This window comes from Labeo rohita, chromosome 9 (assembly GCF_022985175.1).
Source record: "Labeo rohita strain BAU-BD-2019 chromosome 9, IGBB_LRoh.1.0, whole genome shotgun sequence".
Lineage (NCBI taxonomy): Eukaryota > Metazoa > Chordata > Actinopteri > Cypriniformes > Cyprinidae > Labeo > Labeo rohita.
Window position 1 is genome coordinate 29,011,361 of NC_066877.1, and position 24,470 is coordinate 29,035,830.

A 24,470-nucleotide genomic window follows, 5' to 3' on the forward strand; every position below is an offset into this window, starting at 1 on the left:
ATTATTGCATCACAGGAATAAATTCTACTTTAAAGTATATTAAAACAGAAAAAAATTATTTTAGATTGCAATAATATTTCACAAAATTACATTTTTTTCTGTATTTTTAATCAAAGGAATGCCTTGAAGAGCAAAAAAGACTTCTTTAATAAAAATTAAAAATCTTACTGATCCCAAACTTGAATGGAAGTGTACATTAATACAACTTTAAATGAATTAAATTAATACATTAATATAATAAATTAATTTTAAAAAGTGTGACAGAAGCAATTGCTGCTAAAAAAAAAAAATCAGCTTTGCCATCATATATAAATTATTAAAATATATTAAATGGAAATAAGTTATTTTAAACTGTAAAACAAATAAATAAATGCAATACAATAAAAAATTAAAAATCCATTATTACTGTTTTGACTGTAATTTAGACTAAACAAATGCAGCCTTTGTGCGCATAAAATACTTCTTTTAGTGTAAAAACTACATATAATACATATTTATTGTTTACTGTTTTTGGAAAATGTTATCATGCTACAAATATGCAAATTATGCCATCAATAACAATTCACTTTCTCAGATTAAGAAAGATTTATTTTAACCAATTATGAGTTTGTGTGAACCGTACCACCTTTTCAAGCAGACTTGGTTGCATTTTGCTGCTGCCATTTTATCCCTGGATAAGAGTGGCATCCTCTCTATTTGATTAGGGGACAGTAGAGTGGACTACCAGCCATCCATTCATGACCTCTGTGGGTCACTAATGCATTTCCTCACCGCTCCGCTGCTAACTCTACAAACCACAACACAGAAAATGCCCCCTACCACCCCCAAAAATGTCCTGTTTTTAAAGAATCCAAAGTCCATAGATGCAGTCTGTCAGTTCTCTGACACGCTACCTGTTGTGCATGACGCTGAACAGCGGTAATCTGTAATTAAAATCTCGCTCTCCCACCACAACAACCACAACAGCTATCAGTAAAGAGAAGGCACAGGCTAAAGATATAATGACTGCGGGAAATGGAGGGGTCAGGAGAGAAGATACAGCTGGTGGGATTGTTGTTGTGCTCTTCCTCGGCATGTGGCCCGAGCGCCCTGATGTGTATTAAAAATCTGGCGTATAGGACGCAGCTCAACCTGTGGTGCTGGGTTGTGATGTCCTTATACGGCAAAATATGAGCTCATGAATATTAATTAGCTTGCACTGACATTACTCAGAGATTGCAAATCTGAAATGTCAACAATATGATTTTAAATTTAAATGGACAATCAATTTTTAAATGTCAAACGTCAAAATACTATGCGATCGGACATAACATATTCAAAACCATAAACGAATAAATGTAAATAAATGTTAAACCATCAGAAGTGTAAATAGTACACTGAATGGCTATATGAAATTCCTTCCTATACAAATACTGTATTTTCATTTTAATTTTGTACTAAATTTTAAATAATCAAAACAGATGTCCAATTAATTGAATTTATTTTAAAAAATCATAACATTTCTGAATTTTCAACTCCTCAAAAATCCTCAAAAAGTCTGAGAATACAAGTAAAATGCCTGTAATTTGCATTTTTTTCTTATTTAATTAAATCAGAAAACCTGTTTGGTTGAAAACTGAACTGAAAAATGTAGACATTCCAGAATAATTAGCTTCAATGACAGCACCACTGGAGATAACATGAAGAATTGAGTAATTTATTACAATTTTAACAATATTAGTGCCTTGTGATTTTTCCCCTCCACAAATTCTGCAGTCTGTTTTAATTTTTTTGGATTCTGTGTTTATGATTCATTACAAAATTATTATCAAAAATGGTGGTTATCAAACAAATATATACTTTTTATGCTTAATTACTATAAAATTAATACTATTGTATAAATGTGTCCTTTTAACTTAATTCACAAGTTCACATGAATGTGGCCATTTTATATTTTAATAATCAAAACAGATCCAATTCATTGAATTTATTTTTAAAAAATCATAACATTTCGGATTTTTTTTAACTTCTCAAAAATGAAAAAGTCTGAGAACACAAGTATTTTTCTTATTTAATTAAATCAGAAAACCTGTTTGGTTGAAAATTGAACTGAAAAATGTATACATTCCAGAATATTAAGCTTTAATGACGGCAGCACTGAAAATAACATGAAGAATTTAATAATCGATTACAATTTTAACAATAATAGTTCCTTTTAATTGTGTTCCACCTCCAGAAATTTTATGCTGTCTGTTATGATTTGTTTGGGGATTCTGTTTATGAATCCCCGAACAAAAAAAGACATACAACTTCTTATGCATAATTACTATAAAATGAATACTATTGTATAAATTTGTTCTTCTAACTTGTTTACAAGTTCACATGAATGTGGCCGTTTTATTCATTTTAAATTTTAATAATCAAAACAGATCCAATTCATTGAATTTATTAAAAAAAAAAAAATCATTTTTTTTAACTCCTCAATAATGATAATTAAATCATTATTTATTTGGTTGAAAACTGAACTGAAAAATGTATTCCAGAATAATTAGCTTTAATGACACAGCACTGGAGATAACATGAAGAATTTTTAATTATTGACTACAATTTTAACAATAATAGTGCCTTATGATTTTTTCCCCTCCAGAATTTCTGCACTGTCTGTTTTAATTTTTTTTAATTCTGTATTTATTACAAATTCATTGTCAAAAATGGCGGTTATCAAACAAACACATACTTTTTATGCATAATTACTAAAAAATTAATACTATTGTATAAATTTGTTCTTTTAACTCAATTCGCAATTTCACATGAATGTGATTTTAATTTATTTTTTATTAATTTAACTTATAAAACAAATTTGCTCTCATATGTTTGATCTGTCAAGATTTATCACATCTTGCATATGATTTTCTTACTTATTTATGTCTCTGTTCAAGTGTGTTCTGACTCTTCATTCCATCTGCCTTTTTTTTTTTTTTTTTACTTCCCATACAAACAGAGATGATGATGATGTCATGTTTTGTGGGCGGAGTATAATCTCATGAGAATTACCTGTCAGTCAGGCGTTGTTAATCTCATTAGCTTGAGTGGAAGTGAAGAGCTCTCAGTCACTGTCAAATGAATTTAAATTACACTTCCCCATCATTCACCTCTATTCTGACATAATTAAAAATCTAACAAGTAAACAAACATGAAATTTGAAAAAGTAATACCATCCAGAAAGCGTGCGCTCACACAGTTGACCTGCAATTTCAAGAACGCACGCAAATGAAAAGGCAGATTGACTGATCTAAACATGCAAATTTTAATTAATTCTCTTTAAACTGTTGCGAAGCCATGACAATAGTCGAACGAAAAGAGAAAACAGTCCAAGAAGCAAGGAGTTCATGGTAATGCCCTCTGTGGCATCTCTCAGGGACAAGACTGACAATGCAACAATCTTTCTTTCTCTTCCATCATTCTTTCCCCGGCTGTCTCTGAACCTATTTTCGAGCTCCCTCAATGATATCTGTAGCTCTGTAATAGCAAGAATATCTTGGAGTGAGTCGATAGCTGTGACCTTGCCAAGGCCAGAGCCCGTCTCTGAAGCACAGAAAGTGCAGCAGATGGATAATGTGGTGCTTCTCTTCATGGCTGAGAACACCTGGCTGAGCACAAACCGGCCTCAGTCTGTTGTGACTCTGGCAGCATTGATTTCAGTCAAGGAGAGAGAGAGCCATGACTATGCGGCCGCTGTAATCATGCTGGGATCCCTGATCGGGCACAGTGCTCTCAAGCACATAAACACAATCACACTGATGACTAACTCCTCTTTATCCAATGCAGCCGCAACTGCTTCCACCGCAGAGATTTATTCATTATATTTGACAAATCATGAAACAAATTAGTCCAATTCCACTTATTGTTGTTATGATTTGTGTTCATTAGAGACGGAAACGGAGAATCGGTTCTTATTCAGAGCAGGTGTCAATCGGTTTAGTTAACATTTCTGATCCGCCAATGTGGAACAATAAACAACGTATCATGGTTTAACCATGATATATATTTGTAATTTATTTATATAAAAACAAATAGAAATATTATTTATATACAGTCAAAAGTCTAAAAGTTTACATACACTTTGCAGAATCTGCAAAATGTTAACTATTTTACCAAAATAAGAGGGATCATACAAAATGCATGCTATTTTTTATTTAGTACTGACCTGAATAAAATATTTCACATAAAAGACGTTTACATATAGTCCACAAGCTGAATTTCGAAAGTTTACATACACTTGATTCTTAATACTGTGTTGTTACCTGAATGATCCACAGCTGTGTTTTCAGTTTAGTGATAGTTGTTCATGAGTCCCTTGTTTGTCCTGAACACATAAACTTGCTGTTCTTCATAAAAATCCTTTAGGTCTCAACAATGCTTTGGTTTTCCAACATTTTTGTGTATTTGAACCCTTTCCAACAATGACTGTATGATTTTGAGATGCATCTTTTCACACTGAGGACGACTGAGGGACTCATCTGCACTATTACAGAAGGTTCCAATGCTCACTGATGCTTCAGAAGGAAACACAATGCATTAAAAGCCGGGGAGTTAAAACTTTTTTAATTTGAAGATTTAACTTTCATTCGAGATTAACTTATTTTGTCTATTGGGAAACGTATGTAATTTCTGTTGCTTCTGAAGGGCAGTACTAAATGAAAAAATATATTTTGGCATATAAGAAAAATGTACACATCTTTACTATGTTCAAAAGTTTACACCCCTGGGTCTTAATGCATCATGGTTCCTTTCAAAGCATCAGTGAGCGTTTGAACCTTCTGCAATAGTTGCATATGAGTCCCTCAGTTGTCCTCAGTGTGAAAAGATGGATCAAACAGAAATTGCTGGAAAGGGTTCAAATACACAAAAATGCTGAAAAACCAAAGAATTTGTGGGACCTGAAGGCTTTCTCTGAAGAACAGCAGACAGTTTAACTGTTCAGGACAAACAAGGGACTCACAACACAGAATCAAGTGTATGTAAACTTTTGAACAAGGTCATTTTTATAAATTCAGCTACTATTTTCTCTTGTGCACTATATGTAAACATCCTTCATGTGAAATATCTTATTCAGCTCAGTAATAAATAAAAAACAACATGCATTTTGTATGCTCCGTCTTATCTTTGTAAAATAATAAACATTTTGCAGATTCTGCAAGGAGTATGTAAACTTTTGACTTTGACTGCATATATGGTTACTTTTTATTAATTAGCTGTATTTCCTGCTAATTAAAGGAGAACTCCACTTCCAGAACAACAATTTACAAATAATTTACTCACCCCTTTGTCATCCAAGATGCTCATCTGTTTCTTTCTTCAGTTGTAAAGAAATTATGGTTTTTGAGGAAAACATTTCAGCATTTTTCTCCATATAATGGACTGATATGGTGCCCCAATTTTGAACATCCAAAATGCAGTTTAAATGCGGCTTCAAATGATCCCAAATGCGGTTGTAAACGATCCCAGCCGAGAAAGAAGGGTCTTATGTAGTGTAACGATTGGTTATTTTAATAAAAAGAATACAATTTATATACTTTTTAATACCAAACACTCGTCTTGTCTTACTCTGCTTGGACTGTTTTTGTTCCGGTTCGTGACAGTTAGGGTATGTTGAAAAACTCCCATCTCATGTTCTCCCTCAACTTTGAAATCATCCTATATCACTGTTTTCAGAATCAGAATCAGAATTAGCTTTATTCGCCAGGTGTGCGCAAACACGCAAGGAATTTGTTGAAAGTAAAAAAAAGTAATGTCTCCAAACCTTTGAACATAAGTGGAATAATATTTAGGAATTTCTTGTTGCTTTTATTGGAACCGTTAATAACCCAATTATTCAATTCTTCACAATTCCCATCCCTAGCATGCATCATATTGTTATCACCTGCAAGAGGCAGAATGTGTTTTTTTGAGATATTGTCTTCAGTAAGACGAGGGGTGCTTGTGTTAATAGCAGCTTGGGAGGACTTGCAGGCTTCTCTGCATGTGGAGTGGAGGAAGCACTAATTATACATAAGGACACCTGCTCATGATGTTCCACAAACAGTCGGCTCTGACGGTGTGCCAGGAGAGGCATATGTCAAGGCACACACATGAACAACTTTTGTTATTATGACACAATGGCAGCTCTCTTTCCTCTAAATCTCATCCACTGAGTCATGCCTGTTATGCAGTACTTTCAAAACTCAGTAACTTAAAAATAAAAAAAATATTTATGCTGTAATTTAAAGAAGCATTTCTAAAAGAGGATATATGAAACTTTCTGAAAGATGCCCTGGTAGAGCTGAGAAATTTATATTTGACTCTTTACTCAGTGGCAAGAAAATGATTCCTGACAGGACATAAAGAATTAATGGTAGGATGTTTTTTTTCTTTCAAAATTATGACTTATACCAATTTCTGTCATTTAATCAAAGAAGATGAAACAAAACAGCTAATATCACAAAACATCACAAAAAGCATCATAGGTTTGGTCAGTTACCTGGAAGCACAGCCATATTGGAGATACTCGGATGTAAACAACAGCATGGATTGTGCATGGACTGTAGAAGCTGCTAAATCATATAGAGAAGAACTTAGTAAGCAGGAAAGGGTGTAATATTTTGACAAACTAAAGTTAAGAGGTGGTGAAGATACATACAAGCAGTATGAATAAGGATATCAGCCTAATATTTCACCTACCTGACTGGAAATTATAAGAACAAACACGAATGTTGTCAAGATTCTTGCCCTGGAAATCCTGGTTCAGTTTAGCCAACTACAAACGCCTTCTTTCCTCACACTTTTTGGCACTCTTCTCCTTGATTTGTTGTGATTTAACTTTTTGGCAGTCTATAGCACTCCAAATGTTTTTCTCGGGCCGACTGATTAGTACAGCCCAAAACATGACAAAAATTGACCATTTTCAGCAGCAATAATCAGCAAAATATGCAAGTTGCGTTCGGTTCAGTGGCATTGTTTATGTTCAGTGTGACCAATATGGATTTACGACGTGTCGGTAAAACGACCTACACTCACTGAAGCTTGAGCTGTTGTTTTACATCCAAAATTATGTCACTTCCTGAAAGATGATGTCATTAAGTAGCTTTTGTTATGTGATATTACAAAAGACTGACAGGATATGAAGTGAAACTGAGGACAAAACCCTATCATTTGGTTATCAATTAAAACAATCCCTTACCAAAATTAACCATGGTTTTACTACAAATAAAACCAAAAAAATCATGGTTGCTATAGTTAAACTACTGTATAGGCCTAGTTATAGTTAAATTAACCATGGTTTTGCTACACTAACCATAGTATTTGTAGTAAAACTGTGCTTATATAAATGGTAATCAATACACAAACACTTTCACTATAATAAAACCATGGTCAATTTTCATAAGGGATATGACCAAGAAAATAAGTTTTTCAATTCAGTTTCAAAAATGAATTCACTTCAGGAAAAATGGTAATATATGCTTAAACCAAACTGCTGAAATTGTTCACTGTGTGATATTTTGATGAAAGAAAACTCAATGTTAAAACTGAGTTCAATGTTTTATTCAAGATATTAAGACAGGTAGACACATGGAAATGTATTACATAGTAGAAATGACCCAACTAAGCACCTCAGGTGCTGATTAGAGGGGAATCACCATGACTCCATGAGAGGCAGGAGAGGTGAGTTCAGTATAAAGGACAAACAAACAACAGCGCTGATCAAGCGCTACCTCAAAAATACCCACAAATCATGTGCATCACTAACTATAATTAGCCTATGCCATTCCTGGGAAGCTCAACAGAGACTACTGTGATTAGTTTCATTAGGAGAAAATAATTCATTTGATGGCCTTGTAGGGAGACGGTATAATTACGCTAATTTTGCGGCGCCGTGATTGCAGCCCGGAGAACCTCTTGATTTGCACCAACAGCCAAGCAGTAATTATGACAGCTTCTGCCATGTTTATTTGTTTATTTTCATTGCAGTCCATTGGGTTCTGGGCCATAAAAACACTACGGTCAACTGCAGGCAAATCGGTGAGAATTTAAGAATTTTAAAAGCAAATTAGCACACAGGAAACTGAACTGGAATTAGAGGAACAGGACGCAGAAAGCAAAATAGCAAAGATAGATAGACAGATTCTGTCATTTGGAATGGCACACTATCCGTGTGTCATGCTGACCCAAGACTTGGCCTTCCCTAACCGCATTAAAGAGCATTGTCACTTTGAGTCAAGGCAGGACAATGCATTGCAGAGAGTGAGAAGAGACAAGAAAGTGAAGGAGACAGAGGGAGAAAGTGAAAAGAAAGAAGGAGAAAGGCTTTGAGCCGCACAATAAAACGGCGGCAGTTAAACAAGCCCCAAATTCAGACTGACTTTCTTTCTATTTCAGAACCCATCAACCTCTCTCTCTCTCTGTCTCCCTCTGTCTCCCTTCATTGCCATCACTGCAGCAGTCTGGGTGTGGGGAGATAAAAGCACAAATCGATTTTGCTCCCTCTCATTTTGGGGGTTTGGATCGGGGCTGGAATCAATGCATGAGGGGTCGACACGGCTGTAGACTTTCCGTCATACACACACTGGCGACGTTCAGATTAGGGGTGGGTGATATGGCAAAAATATCACGCATTTATTTTTCAGGAAAATCACAATCCACGATTTTATCATGATTTCTTTAGTCATGTTGGTTACGCTATTTTGCAAGTTGTCTGAACAGTACAGCCAAATTACTTGCCCTATTTTAAAAACAAAGCCTTACAAAGTGACAAAATATTAAAATAAAACAGAATAGCAGACATTTACGGCTATAGTACTGTTAGTCTGCTGTCACTTTAGCTGCATCTAATATACAGGCATGCATCTGTTTTTCTCTCAACTGTTTACTATTACTTCAGACATAAGCTGTGTTTTTATGCAAACCATGTGTGTTTTTGACTGTATTGGTGCAATCGGATGCGAAAGATAACTTAGTCGAGTAATCAGGTGATGTTTGATAGGCTTTTTAGTGTACGCTTAGAAAAAACATGTTAGAACAGCACGCAAATTAAATGTTTTAACTGGCAAGGCTTTAAAGCATAAGCAGATAATGTACTTTTGTGATTGCGATTTAGTGCAGTGTCCCGTGAATGTTACCCTGCCCCTTAGTTAACATTTGATGTGAATGTTTGTTGCGTTGTACAGTATATTAAGACGAAGGTGCCAGAACTGCAACTGATAAAATGTGTGCTGTAGCACGATACTACAATATTTCTTCAAAAGCAGACCATGGAGACATTTTAATCATTCACGATCAAAAATCGTGATACCACGTACCCCTAGTTCAGGACGGAACATACTGCATAGGGCTGCATATCTTGAAAAATAAAACAAAAAAATAAATAAAATAATGAACTGCACGTGATACTGCTACTGTTTATATATCAAGCCTACAAGAAAAAAGGCAGGACATTAAAAATAAAACATTTCATGTTGAAAAGAGTGAGCAAAAATGACTCTGCTAAAAATAGAAAAAGTAAAAAAGAAATAGACGAAAAAGTGAAAAAAGAACCCAATTTATGTTGAATTCATATTGAAATGTATTAATATATACTACATAAGCCCAACAATAGTTTGAGGGCTGTATAATATTTTAAAGTTTTGGAAAGAAGTCTCACCAAGGCTGCATTTAATTGATCAGAAATACAATATATTGTCAAATAATATTACAAATCAAAATAATTGTTTTCTATTTGAATATATTTTAAAATGTAATTTATTTACGTGAGGCAAAGCAGAATTTTCAGCATCATTACTCCAGTCTTCAGGGTAACACAATCCTTCAGAAACCATTCTAATATGCAGATTTTTTGCTCAAGAACCATTTCTTGTTGAAAACAGTTGTACTGCTTATATTTATATGGAAACACTTTTGATTCTTTGATGAATAGAAAGTTCAAAATACTAGGATTTATCTTTTGTAACATAATTAATGTCATTTTAATGGAAGCCCATTTCTGCCACTGAATGAAAAGTGTAAAAAAAGGTATTGTGACTTTTTAATCTCACAATTCTAACTTTTTTCTCGCAATTACAAGTTTTTCGCAATTCTGACTTTTTTCACAGAATTATGTGATAAAAACTCGCAATTCTGACTTTTTTCTCAGAATTGTGAGATATAAAGCCACGATTGTGAGTTATAAAGTCAGAATTGGGGGATATGAACTTTTTTCTCACAATTGCGAGTTTAAATCTCGCAATTCTGACTTTTTTCATCAGAATTGCTTGATATAAACTAGCAATTGTGAGTTATAAAGTCAGAATTGCAAGATATAAAGCTGCAATTATGGGACATAAACTCACGCAGTTTTTACTTTTTTCCTTGCAATTCTGACTTTTTTCTCATAATTGAGAGATATAAACTCTTTGCGAGTTATAAAGTCCCATTCCAAGGGGGAAAAAAGTTTATATCTTACAATTCTCACTTGAAGGGATAGTTCACCCAAAAATGAAAATTAGCCCATTATTTACTCACCCTCCAGGCATCCTAGGTGTATCTGACTTCTTTCTTTCAGACGAATGCAATCGGAGCTAAATTTTAAAAATTTATCCTGGCTCTCACAAGCTCTGACATGGCAATGGGTGGGTGCTTCTCGTCAACAGTCCAAAACAAGTCCAATAAAGTGCATCCATCCACAATAAAAAGTGCCTCACACGGCTCCGGGGGGTGAACAAAGGCCTCCTGTAGTGAACTGATGTGTATTTGTTAGAAAAATATCCATATGCAAAACATAATAATCACTTTAATCTAGCTTGTACACGGAAGCAGCTCCGGGCAGATGACGTAATACGTCGCCGTTGCGCATGTGTCTGTAAACCTCGTTAAAACCAACGTTTCTTTACAGGAGCAAAGGAAGCAAAGTTTCCTTACTTTCACAAAGGAAAACCAGTTTCCTCTTTGCTAATATCGAAATCCTCCGACATTTTTCTTTACAAATCCTCGTTTTGTACTTCTACTTCATGACCGTTGTTATGTTTTGGTTTCTCCACTGCGCGTTCGCATTTGTCAATTCTCAACGCAGACATCCTACGTTATCCGGCTGGAGCCGCTTCTGTGTATGACCAGTTGGTGCAAGCTAGAATAAAGTGATTATTACGTATCAAATCTGGATATTTTTCTTACAAAAAGGCTTCGATTTGCTACAGGAGGCCTTTATTCACCCTCCGGAGCTGTGTGGAGTTCTTTTTATTGTGGATGAATGCACTTTATTGGACTTGTTTTGGACTGATGAAGAGAAACTTCATTGCCATGATAGAGCTTGGGAGAGCCAGGATAATTTTTAATACAAAACCGATTGCATTCGTCTGAAAGACGGAAGTCATATACACCTCCAGATACCTGGAGGGTGAGTAAATAATGAGCTAATTTTCATTTTTTGGGTGAACTAACCCTTTAAAAACTTTAAAAATTGTAGTGTTATAATGTCAGAATTGTGTGATATATTTAAAAAAAAGTTCGATTTACCTGGGTAAATAAATATTTCTCTACCTTAGTTTTTTGATGAGACCATATCGCACAACCTGTCCATGTTGGCATCTAATTTGGCAAGGTTCTAGGTTTCTGCAAGCCACGAAATTGCCAATTACCTTTTAAACACTGAAAAGCCAGTTTATGTCGCTGTCCTAACTATGCAGGATTATATGGCTAGTCGCATTTTGTTACTTGCATTCAGCATGTCTGCTAAACTCATGTCTCGTTTTTGGCCAAGCCTCCAGTGTAGTAGCCATTCTGAATAGCCGCTAGCACATATTTATCGGACCCTCTTCCGAACAACCACACATGCTGCAGTTTGTGAAGGACGATATATATACACCTAACAAAGAACATTATCCCTCCTCACTCCATGTTTTTGTGAACCTTCAGAGAAGGTTTTAATTCCATCAGTGTCAACGTACTCAGGAACGAGGCCAACATTAAAGGGGCAGGCGGCCAAGAGCAGGGAGATGAAAGCAGGCTTGCTTACCGTATTGAAATTAGGGAACAGGCCGACCGGAGAGGAACTCTCCACGGGGAAGGTCATGAAAGGCTTCATGTCCAGACCGGACTGCATCATTAGAGAAGGAGTCCGAACCAACGCGGGGAGTGTGTTGCTATGACAGGAACTTCCTGCAGACGAAGAAGAGGGAGAGAGTTAAGACACAGAAGAGAGGAAACTTACAAAGCTTCAGGGACAAAATATCCATTCTTGCATTCACTCATGCATACACGAGGAGAGCAAGAGAAAGTACATTAGAGAATGGGCAGTGATTAGAGGAAACTCATCATCATCATCCTTGGCTAAAGAAGCAGAATACCTGAGCGCTCTAGGGAGGAAGACTGGCACAAATAGAGACAGAACAGAAAGAAACGTTGACAGAGAGTCAAAAACAGATCAGAAAAGACTATTTCTGGTATGCTATTTTCCAATGATGTTAATTCACCCATAAAAATTCTGTCATAATTTACTATTCCTCATCATATTTCTTTATGACATCACTGACACGCATATTATTTGCAGAGAAACTAATTCTACAATAAATTGCAACAAGCTCCATGCAAAAATCTAAAAAAAGCTTACATTATAACATGCTTATATTATAGTCTTTTTTTTTCCACCCAAAATTCATTTATACATTTGTTTATTAATGTATTAGAGCAGGCTTACACAAACCAGTGTTGTTATTAACAAAAACTATTAAAACGAAAAATATTAAAAATCATTTTTTGAAATAAATAATAAAAATAAAAATAAATATTAGAAGACAAACCAAAAAAAAAAAAAAAATGTAACACTAAATAATCACTACCTTGGCAACTAACTAAAATACATTTAGGCAGAAGTACTAAAACTACAAAATAATAAAATAAAACAAAATAGAATAAAATAAAATTCATGAATAAATAAATGCATTTCTTAATATTAAAATTACAAAAGCACAATAAAAATTACTAAATTTTTAATGTTAAAATGAAAAGTGAAAATAAAAAAAAAATAAAAAAGATATAAAATAAAAATAAAAGGCAATTCAAAAACTATCTGTAAAAAAAGAGACAATTCTCTGTAAAAAATTAAATAAATCAATTTTAAAAAATGAGAATAAAAGCCAAAACAGTGTTGTTATTGTTAACAAAAACTATTAAAACTAAAAAAAAACAATTAAAAATAATTTTAAAATAAAAATAAATACTACATGAAAAACTCAAAAAAAAGAAAGAAAAGAAAAAAGAAAAGAAATTTAACACTACTAAAATAAGTTTAAATTGACGTAATAAAATTACTTAAACAACAAATACAAATAAATCATTTTTTTTCCATTCAATAATTAATTAATTAATAAATGCATTTATTAATTTATAATAAGGTTACAAAAGCACTAAAAATGACTAAAACTAATATTAAACTGAAAAGTGACAATTAAAAAAATAATATATAAAATAAAAATAAAAGGTAATTCAAAACTGTAAATAAATACTGATATTTCTCTGTAAAAACATAAAAAATAACTCATAATATTTATAAATGTCATTCTTTTGTACCCAATATTCATTTATACATTTGTATATTAATAGATTAGAATATACCTAAGCCAAGCTAGTGTTGTTATTGTTAACAAAAATTATTAAAACAAAAACTCAAAATTCAAAAATAAAAAAATACTAGATGAAAAACTCAATAAATTTAAATTTAACACTAAATAAACACTGCTGTGGCAACTAACTGACATAAGTTTAGGCTAAAATAAAATAAAATAAAATAAAATAAAATAAAATAAAATAAAATAAAATAAATAGATAATTCAAAAACTGTAAATAAAAAAATGACAATTCTCTGTAAAAAAAAAAAAAAAGATTCAAACACTATAAAAGTCCAATAAAAGTATAAAAGTACTATAAAAGCACATAAGATCAAATTCTATTAAAATTGTTTCTCCTTACATGTGGAGAACTATTTGTAACAATGGAGTTGTGTGACAGAGAATAATGATCTTGGCTTGAACACTGATTTTCACTATCGCGATAATGACAAGTCTATAGTAAGCGGCTCTGAATAAAACCATCTGCTAAATGGCTTCTTGTCATTTTAGCATGCACATTTGCTACAAGTAAGCTCATTCATTTAATCACTTTTAATTCTATACACTCAGTAACTTAGTCTCTTTTCATTTACTCACAGTTATTCATCCTGACCGGAGATCTGGATCACGTACTTCAACTCTAATAGAAGCGAGTCGTAACGTTAGTGCGACATCGCTGAATAAATTGGCCCCTAATACGCTTTGATCAGCGTGAGCAGCACCATGTCCATTCATATGACACAATGACAGCTCCAATCGGACGTGTAATAAAGAAGGATCTCGTGTAATGCGGCATGGAGATATCTAATCATGTATGTGACGAAAGGAAAAGGGTCCTTTCCAGTTCCCTGCACGATTAAAAGAGATCCAAGATCTTCGTTGTATGCATCAGAGGTCAAGCTGTGAAACATAATCAGCCTGAGCACAGCCAAAAAACCTCTGACCGTGTCATCTTAGTCTTGAATTTCTATAATGGTTAACAAATCCTTGTCTTGTAATGCTTCTACTGTAAAAACGAGGGTAAAGCAAACATGCTTTCAGCATGGCAGGGGATACGAGAACGGCACCCCGGGAGGTATAATGCACACTAATGCTGGTTTAATCATAAGCTAGCATGGAACATTTCTGCTCTTTGCAGAAAAAAGCAGGCTGCAAATGTGCTTTTTTCTTGTCATTTGGTCTGAACAAAAGTATGAAAAATAAACAGGGAATCAGTGGCTGTCAGAGTGAGCTAAACGGCTAAAGCAGAGTACGAGGAATGCTTTTTGGCTTTCTTTTCACATGTCATCCAACAAGTCGAGGCTGACTAGACGCCCTCAATGAGGCGTCTTGTAGTATGTTTTGTGGCTGCCTTACAAGTATTATTTGGTTATATAAAACTGCATTCGTGGCTGTAAAACAAAATCAAATTATGGAGATGAAAAAACAACTGTAATGGTTACACAGAGCTCAGACTGTCAGAGTCGACATCTCAAGAAAATCGCTTCTAATTTATGTGTAAAAGCGTGTTGTTTTTTTCGAAACATGCACAGGCCAGAACAAGTCCACTTCGGTATAATACAAACGCACACTCTCCATCACTAGACAGATGTCTCCCTCACCACCTGTACATCCGAGCGTTGAAACAGACTTATTTTATTCCCATTTGCTGAGTTTAATGAGAACCACATGCAATAACTGAACTTGGTCCTCTGACTGGCATCAAAATTCATAGCCGTGATTTGAAGCTCTGTGGCCCGACCAGAACATTCAGTTTCAATAAAACAACTGCGTTTTCATGGTTCAGATGAGGCAAAACGCTGCATATTTCAAAGTTTAATGAAACCATCAGAGATGCAAAGACTCTGATGGGTAATGATTGTCCTCATCATTTAGGTTTTGACTCACTGTATTAGCTTAACCGCTTTGATGCATGAATTGTTTAATCGCAAAGGAAAATATTCTTAGTGATTTTTTGCTTCAAAATAAGACTATAATCGTTACCAATATTTTTATCTGCCAAAATGATTCATTTTAAGAGAGTTACACATCTGGCCACTGCAATAAAAGATGCTATTTCAGAGGTACTTTGTGCATTATCACGTTTGTCAGCCAATTCTTTGTCATACAATAAAAACACAGGCTGGATCTAGAATCACATACTTTTATACAAGTAGGCGAAAAATAGCATGTGAAAAAAAAGTATGTACGAATTTACAGGCTGCATCCGAAATCACATAGTTCCCTACTACAACAATAGACGAAAACAGTATGTGAAAAGAGAAGTATGTCCGATGCAGGCTGCATCCAAAATCACATACTTCTGTACTACATAGTAGGTGAAAAGTAGTATTTGATAAGAGAAGTATGTGCAAACTCGCAGGGTGCATCCGAAATCGCATACTTCCCATTATACAGTATGTTAAAACAGTAGAATGTAAGAATTTACAGGCAGCATTTGAAATTGCATACGTCTGTACTATACAGTAGGAGAAAACAGTATGTGAAAAGAGAAGTATGTCCGAACTCACAGGCTGCATCCAAAATAACATACTTCTGTACTTATATAGTAGGTGAAAAACAGTATTTGAAAAGAGAAGTACATGTGCAAATTCCCAGGGTGCATCCGAAATCACATACTTCCATACCTTACAGTAGGCGAAAACAGTATGTGAAAAGAGAAGTATGTCTGAATTTACAAGCTGCATCTGAAATCACATACTTCCCTACAATAGGCAAAAACAGTATGTGAAGCGTAGTATGGACAGATTCACATTCTGCATCCAAAATCACATACTTCCCTACTACACAGTAGGCAAAAACAGTGTGTATGTGAAAAGAGAAGTATGTTCAAATTTACAAGCAGTATCTGAAATCGCATACTTCCTTGCCATACAGTACAAACAGTATGTGAAGAGTAGTATGTACAAATTCACAGGTTGCATCCAAAATTGCATACTTCCCTTCTATATAGTAGGTAAAACAGTATGTGAAAAGAGAAGTATGTCCACATTTACAGGCAGTATCTGAAATCGCATAATTCCGTACCATACAGTAAAAACAGTATGTGAAGAGTAGTATGTATAAATTCACAGGCTGCATCCAAAATCACATACTTTCATACTATACAGTAGGAGAAAACAGTATGTGAAAAGAGAAGTATGTCTGAATTTACAGGCAGCTCTGAAAATCGCATACGTCCGTACTATAAAGTAAGTGAAACACATTATGTGAAAAGAGAAGTACGTTTAAATTCACAGGGTGCATCCAAAATCACATACTTTCATACTATACAGTAGGAGAAAACAGTATGTGAAAAGAGAAGTATGTCCGAATTTACAGGCAGCATCTGAAAATCGCATACGTCCGTACTATAAAGTAAGTGAAACACATTATGTGAAAAGAGAAGTACGTTTAAATTCACAGGGTGCACCCGAAATCACATACTTCCCTACGATATAGTAGACACAATTTGTATGTGAAAAGAGAAGTATGTCCAAATGGCTGCATCTGAAAATCGCATACTTCCCTACTATACAGTAGGCAAAAATAGCATGTAAAGATTAGTATCTACAAATTCACAGGCGTCATTTAAAATTGCATACTTCCTTCTATATATAGGTGAAACCGTATGTGAAAAAAAGTATGTCGGAATTCACAGGCTGCATCCAAAATCACATACTTCCTAACTATACAGTAGGCAAAAACAGTATGTGAAGAGTAGTATGTACAAATTAAGAGGTTGCATCCAAAATCGCATACTTCCTTAGTGAAACACAGTATGTGGGAAAAAAAGTATGTCAGGATTCAAAGGCTGCGTCCGAAATCACATACTTCCCTACTACACATTAGGTGAAAACAGTATGTGAAAAGAGAAGTATGTCCAAAATTACAGGCAGTATCTGAAATCTCATACTTCCCTGCCATACAGTAAAAACAGTGTGCAAAGAGTAGTATGTACAAATTTACACGCTGCGTCCAAAATCGCATACTTCCATACTGTATAGTAAGTGAAAAACAGTATGTGAAAAAAGAATTATGTTCATATTCACAGGCTGCATCCGAAATCATATTCTTCAATAGTATACAGTAGGCGAAAACTGTATGTGAAAAGAGAAGTATGTCAGAATTCACAGGCTGCATGCAAAATTGCATACTTGCCTTCTATATAGTAGGTGAAACACAGTATGTGGGAAAAAGTATGTCAGATTTAACAGGCTGCATCCGAAATTGCATACTTCCCTACTATACAGCAGGTGAAAATAGCATGTGAAGAGTAGTATGTACAAATTAACAGGCTGCATCCAAAATTGTATACTTCTCTACTATACTGTATGTGAAAATAGTATGTGAAGAGCAGTATATACAAAAATCACAGGCTGCATCCGAAATTGCATACTTCCATAGTAGGTTATATAGTTTTTTTTTTTTTTTTTTAAAAAGAAGTACCTACTCAGACAGCACATGATTTTGGATGCTGTCACTGTGACATATGAAGACAAAGGTCATAGAATTTTGGATGGGGTCAAAGGTCATGATGGATAGGTTAGGATGCAACTTTAAAACCTGGAGTAAATGATGGTTGCCTAGCATCAAAGAGTTAAAAACAAAGTGAATGTATTTCCCTAGCAGTTTCTCTTTTTGTCTCTATTTATTTTAGCACTCATACTCTACTTCAAGCGCCAGCATAAATTGCTGGGAACAATACTGGAAGACCATTACAGAGAGACATGGAGCTGTGTTGCAGGGCAGACATGCCAGTGGTTTGAAGACTGTGGTCAGGGCCAATCAGTAAAACCGATGACAGGATAAAGTGTGTGTGTGAAAGGGGCCGCAGTAATTACTGTTCTTCATTGTGCACTCTGCAGGCAAAAAGCTGTGTTTGGCCAGAACAGGTGTTATGAAGCAGACCAGAGCATACAGAGCATTGGGAGGAAAAGGCATCATGAGAGTCAATGATGATTTATGATGTGCACTGTTACAGGAAAATCCTGTTAATGGTACCGTTACCTCACCGTATATTGTTATATACTCACACGCGTACATGCATAGTTTAAAACAAACCATACTTTTGTGATTCAAATAAAATAATATAGCGATTGCTTTTTTAAAACAAGAACATATTTATTAACATATATTGCAGACACGACACTGCCACTAACTTTGTGTGGTTTTGCTCTGCCAAAGAAAGCTAAACTCCAAACCACTGCATCGTGCATCTAATTTTTGAACGAACAGTGAAGAATTCTATGACTCACCAAGACACTAGACAACTGAATGAACCAGTGCATTTGAATGAATCGCCTGAATGATTGATTGATTCAATTAGTTACTAGAAGTCTGTGGCCAAACTCGCATACTCTCAAGAAGATACTTATATAGTGAGCACTAAAAAAGTACATTCTATATAGCATGAATGAGTGCAGTATGTAATCTGGACGTAATGCATTTGCTATTTTGTCATTATCATGTGACCAATCAGTTGTATCGTTTCACTGCCATTCACAAATCCTCTCTAGTGGAACAGTAAAGTGCCCATCATATACCTACACATCAGAATCTCGCTGGAAGTTTTTGGTCATCCAGGTACTTTTTGCATACTCATTTAAGAGTACTGTGATTTCAGACACTCTTCCTTTGTCACATAATGTTTTCATCTACTATGTAGTAGGGAAGTATGTGATTTCGGATGCAGCCATAAAGACATACACATGTTTTCTTATGAATAAATCTGGATGTTTGAACAAATTGGTTCAATGACTGATTCAATGACTCACTCATAAAGACATTCACATGTTTTTTCACAAATATATCAGAATGTTTGAGTGAATCGGTTGAATGGATGATTCAATGACTCACTCATGAAGACATTCACATGTTTTTTCCCCTAACAAATCAGGATGTTTGAGCAAATCAGCTGAATGAATGATTCAATGACTCACTCATGAAGACATTCACATGTTTTTTCCCCTAACAAATCAGGATGTTTGAGCAAATCAGCTGAATGAATGATTCAATGACTCACTCATAAAGACATTAACATGTTTTTTCATGAATAAATCTGGATGTTCGAGCGCATCGGTTGAACAACTGATTCAATGACTCACTCTTCAAGACATTCAGATGGTTTTTTTTTTACAAATAAATCTGAATGTTTGAGCAAATTGGTTGAACAGATGATTCAATGACTCACTCACAAAGACATTAACATGTTTTTTCACTAACAAATCAGGATGTTTGAGCAAATCAGCTGAACGAATGATTCAATGACTCACTCATAAAGACATTCACATGTTTTTTCACAAATATATCAGGATGTTTGAGTGAATCGGTCGAACGGATGACTCAATGACTCACTCAAAGACATTCACATGTTTTTTCACTAACAAATCAGGATGTTTGAGCGAATCAGCTGAACGAATGATTCAATGACTCATAAAGACATTAACGTTTTTTCATGAATAAATATGGATGTTTGAGCGCATCGGTTGAACAAATGATTCAATGACTCACTCATAAAGACATTCACATGAATTGGTTGAACAAATGATTCAATTCACATGTTTATTTTCACAAATGAATCTGTATGTTTGAGCAAATTCATTGAGTAAGCGAATTAGTTGATTGAATGATTTCTACTGGCATAACTATGCAATTTGCAGAAAGAGTCAACAATCCTCAGTCCTAAAAATCCTCACCACTAATACACAGACCAACATTATGACTCAAAGCAAACAATGGTATGAAGAGATAATATAACACAATAAATAGAAATATGAATCATACCATGTAGCTATGGAAATTAATAGCTACCATATTGCTACGATGCCATAGTATATCCAAAAACCATCCATTCTATTTATTGTGTTCAATAAGATTATAGACTCCAAACATGAATGAACAGGGAGCTTCTGATGTGATATTCAATTTGTTTCTCTTAGAGCAACAGTCATCAGGTCTGTCAGAGGCTTGAATGTATGTGTCATTCAAATAGATTCAAAAGCACCATCCCTTAAACCACATCAGCATCCAGCCAATGAAACTGATGAAAATAATGACTGTTACCTGGGAAACGGTGGTGACAGCCAGAGAACATGTTGTGAGGTGAGGTGGAGTTCTGTGTAATTTACTTGGTTTCTGAGGATGTGATTTGAACCGTATCAGGATTTGCATTGACCCTGATAATGGAGAGAGTACAAATAAACTCTTCATTTACCTTTGTAAATCTGTTTGGTGTTTGCATATGCTGATAGTAATTCAATCTGAACACGGGGCATGTTTTCATTTGGAGGTTTAAAAACAAGCAAAATGGGGTAAACGCTATTAAAAATGTGTGTTTATTATGCATCCGGTTCTGTTGACATAGTAATTAACCCCTTAAAAGGGAAAAACAGCAGCAAACACTCTACAATCAACCTCCAACAGGCTAAAGTGCCTTATACGCTCATAAAAAGCAGTCCAACATCTACCGCATTCAGCTGCTGATGCAGGTACTGTAATGATCATACCAGTTCCCTGTTTCCAAGGTTAGCTTCTCCTAACAAAGCTAAAAAAAAATTAGCCGCACCACCGAAAGCTTGTGTGGTGCATGTCATTAGTAAAGGTAAATGAAAGGTTAGAATCAATTGCAGGATATAATCCGAAGCTGAAACTACCTCGGCCAGGTAAACAACAGGGGGTTTTATAACAACCTCACAAAGACCCACTAGTGTTTTTAGCCTCTCGCCTGATGGCTTGTTAGTGAAGCTGAAAATGTGTCCACAGGTAGTCTTAAGGTTCCTTAGAAAACATTTGTTTCTTCATTACTGCATTGTGTTTTGCCAGTTTATTACATACCTATTAAAATACTAATTTGTAATTTAGCTGAAAATTGCTGGCAGGAAAATGTCTGTGATTATGCTATATGTGAACAAGGCTGTATGATTAACAGTTTGAGAAGATATGAGGTTTGACGTTTGAGTAGGGCTACTTCTGGATAAATTGAGATTATCCCATGATTCTGGACATAGCAAAAATAACATGTAATTTACTAGAGGCTGTGAAAAAGATTGCCTCATTCTATTAAAAAATGTCAACTAATTGTAAATTTGTAAAAAAAAAAAAAAAAAAAAAAAAATTATATATATATATATATATATATATTTGAATTAATGATTTAACGTCTTACTGACTTATAAATATTTGACTTGTTCCATTACTAAATAATCAGCATTTTTGAACAAATCACTTGAATGAATGAATCAGTGACAATTTTTTAACAGTCACTTATTGTCACCACCGCGGTCTCTGTGGCTCCCTCCGACCGCCGCCAGCGGGAACCCTCCCCGGACTTTTAACCAACTACATTTCCCATAACCCCGTACCTGGACTCCCACTTCCGGTTCCGGGTTTCCCGGTTCACTTCCCGTCAGTCGGCCATTTTAAGCCGGCCGATCTGGCGGGATCTTCGCGAAGTTTTGGTTAGCTAGACTATCAATCCTGAGCGTTTTCCTTTCTATTGTTATTCTGTTGCCGACTGGACTGTTTGTTATCGTTTGTTGATTCTTGCTGCCTGCCCCGACCCCTTTGCCTGGATTACTGTTTACTCTTTGGATACTCCTCGTTGTTCCCGTTTGCTGGTGTTTTGAACTCTGCCTGGTGTACTCCGTTTTGCTAATAAAGATGTCGCATGTGGATCGCCCGTCTCCGGATCAGTCTCTGACCCCGTCACAGAAAACTTCGCCACCTCACGATCCAGCGACAGTTCAACCAGCGCCCACAACGGACCCCGCTACGGTACTGCAAATCGCTACGGAGTTATCTTCACAAGCCTCCACGCTATTGGCCCATCAGCAGCAGCTGGACCGTTTAACCAACCTCACAGGACAGCTTGTGCAAGCTTTGCAGGGATTGCAGCTGAGCCCACCAGCGACACCACCGCCGGCGCCCACACCACCACCACCACCAGCAGCGCAAGCGGTCGCCGCCGGCCCACGCCTGGCTTTCCCGGAAAAGTTTGATGGGACTCCCGCGAAATGTAAGGGCTTCCTGCTTCAATGTTCACTTTTTGTCATTCAGCAGCCGCACTTACACCCCACTGACGAGGCTAAGATAGCGTTTGTGTGTTCACTGCTTACTGGGAGGGCATTGGAGTGGGCCACGGCGGTTTGGCGCCTAGACCAACCCACCTTTCCTTCGTTCTCTGCTTTCCTGCAACGTTTTAGGGAGGTGTTTGAACCTAGCTCAGGGAACGGAGAGGCGGGAGAGCAAATAATGGCGCTGCGGCAGGGCCGGCGTACGGCGGCTGATTACGCACCGACCTTCCGAACACTCGCGGCCCAGAGTGGTTGGAACGATGGCCCCTTAAAATTACACTACCGCAAGGGACTCAACCCGGACTTACAAGTTGAGCTGGCGTGTCGGGATGAGGGCCTCCCATTAGAGCAGTTTATCGATCTCTCGATCCGGGTGGACAACATCATGCGGGCTCGCAAACCCAGCCGGCTGCTTGCGCCCACGCCTCATGCTACCTCCGTAGTTGACACCACGCCTGAACCTATGCAGATCGGCACGACTAAGCTGTCTTCGGAGGAGAGGGAGAGAAGCTCTCGAAGCAACTTGTGTCTGTATTGCGGGCAACCTGGACACATCAGAGCAAACTGCCCCACGCGTCCGCCACGTCCGCCAACCTCGGTGAGTAGTGATGAATGTTCACTCAATCGCTGTGAGATCCCAGTGACTGTGGCCTTCGGGAATATTACAATTAAGACTACCGCTCTGATAGACTCGGGGGCTGCGGGGAATTTTATGGATGCCCAGTTTGTCACCACTAATCACGTACCTGTTTCCTCTTGTTCCTCACATATTACAGTGGCCGCCCTCGACGGGCGACCACTAGGCTCCGGCAAGATCCATCACACCACTGATGACATCACCCTCCACATCGAACCCAACCATCACGAGATCATTCGCTTCTTTGTCATCACATCACCCCACACTCCCGTCATATTAGGCTACCCCTGGCTCAACCTTCATGGACCCACCATCACCTGGACCAATCGCACCATTTCACATTGGTCACCCTACTGCCAAGAACACTGTCTCCAACCTAGGATCCCCCTCGTTACAGATCCCTTCTAAGACCCAGCCCGTCAAGAAAGCCATCCCCACGGAATATCAAGACCTCCTCGAGGCCTTCAGCCCTCTCAAGGCCACCCAGCTACCTCCCCACCGGCCAGGGATTGTGCCATCGACCTCCTTCCCGGGGCAACACCCCCTAGAGGGCGCATCTTCCCACTATCACAAGCCGAATCTACAGCCATGAACACATACATCCAGGAGGAGCTGGCCAAGGGCTTCATTAGACCATCCACCTCACCAGCTTCGGCGGGTTTCTTCTTCGTCAAAAAGAAGGACGGAGGTCTCCGCCCCTGCATCGACTACCGAGGGCTAAATGACATCACCATCAAATACCGCTATCCACTTCCGCTCGTCCCCGCCGCCCTGGAACAACTCCGCACTGCCAGAATCTTCACCAAGTTGGACCTACGGTCAGCCTATAACCTCATCAGGATCCGCGCTGGGGATGAATGGAAGACCGCCTTCTCCACAACCTCGGGCCACTATGAATACACGGTGATGCCCTTTGGGCTGGCCAACAGTCCGTCGTTCTTCCAGGCCTTCATCAACGACGTGTTTCGAGATATGTTGAACCGCTGGGTGATAGTCTATATTGATGATATCCTCGTGTATTCCAACACCTATGATGAACACATCACTCACGTTCGGGCAGTCCTCCAGCGTCTCATTTCACACCAGCTCTATGCCAAAGAGGAAAAGTGTGAATTCCACCTGGACAAGATCTCCTTTCTTGGTTACGTCATCAGCCCCGAAGGAGTATCTATGGACGAGCAGAAGGTG

General features: G+C 36.8%; 1 protein-coding gene across 2 annotated transcripts in view; it reads right to left on the reverse strand.

The window, feature by feature from the left end:
• Window positions 1–24,470, reverse strand: part of znf385b (zinc finger protein 385B) — a 183,688-nt gene that overhangs the window by 42,553 nt on the left and 116,665 nt on the right. For both annotated transcript variants that reach the window (XM_051118304.1, XM_051118303.1), the window contains exon 3: window positions 12,002–12,144. In XM_051118304.1, the coding sequence (XP_050974261.1) occupies window positions 12,002–12,144 (143 nt within the window). The remainder of the gene's footprint in view (window positions 1–12,001; window positions 12,145–24,470) is intronic.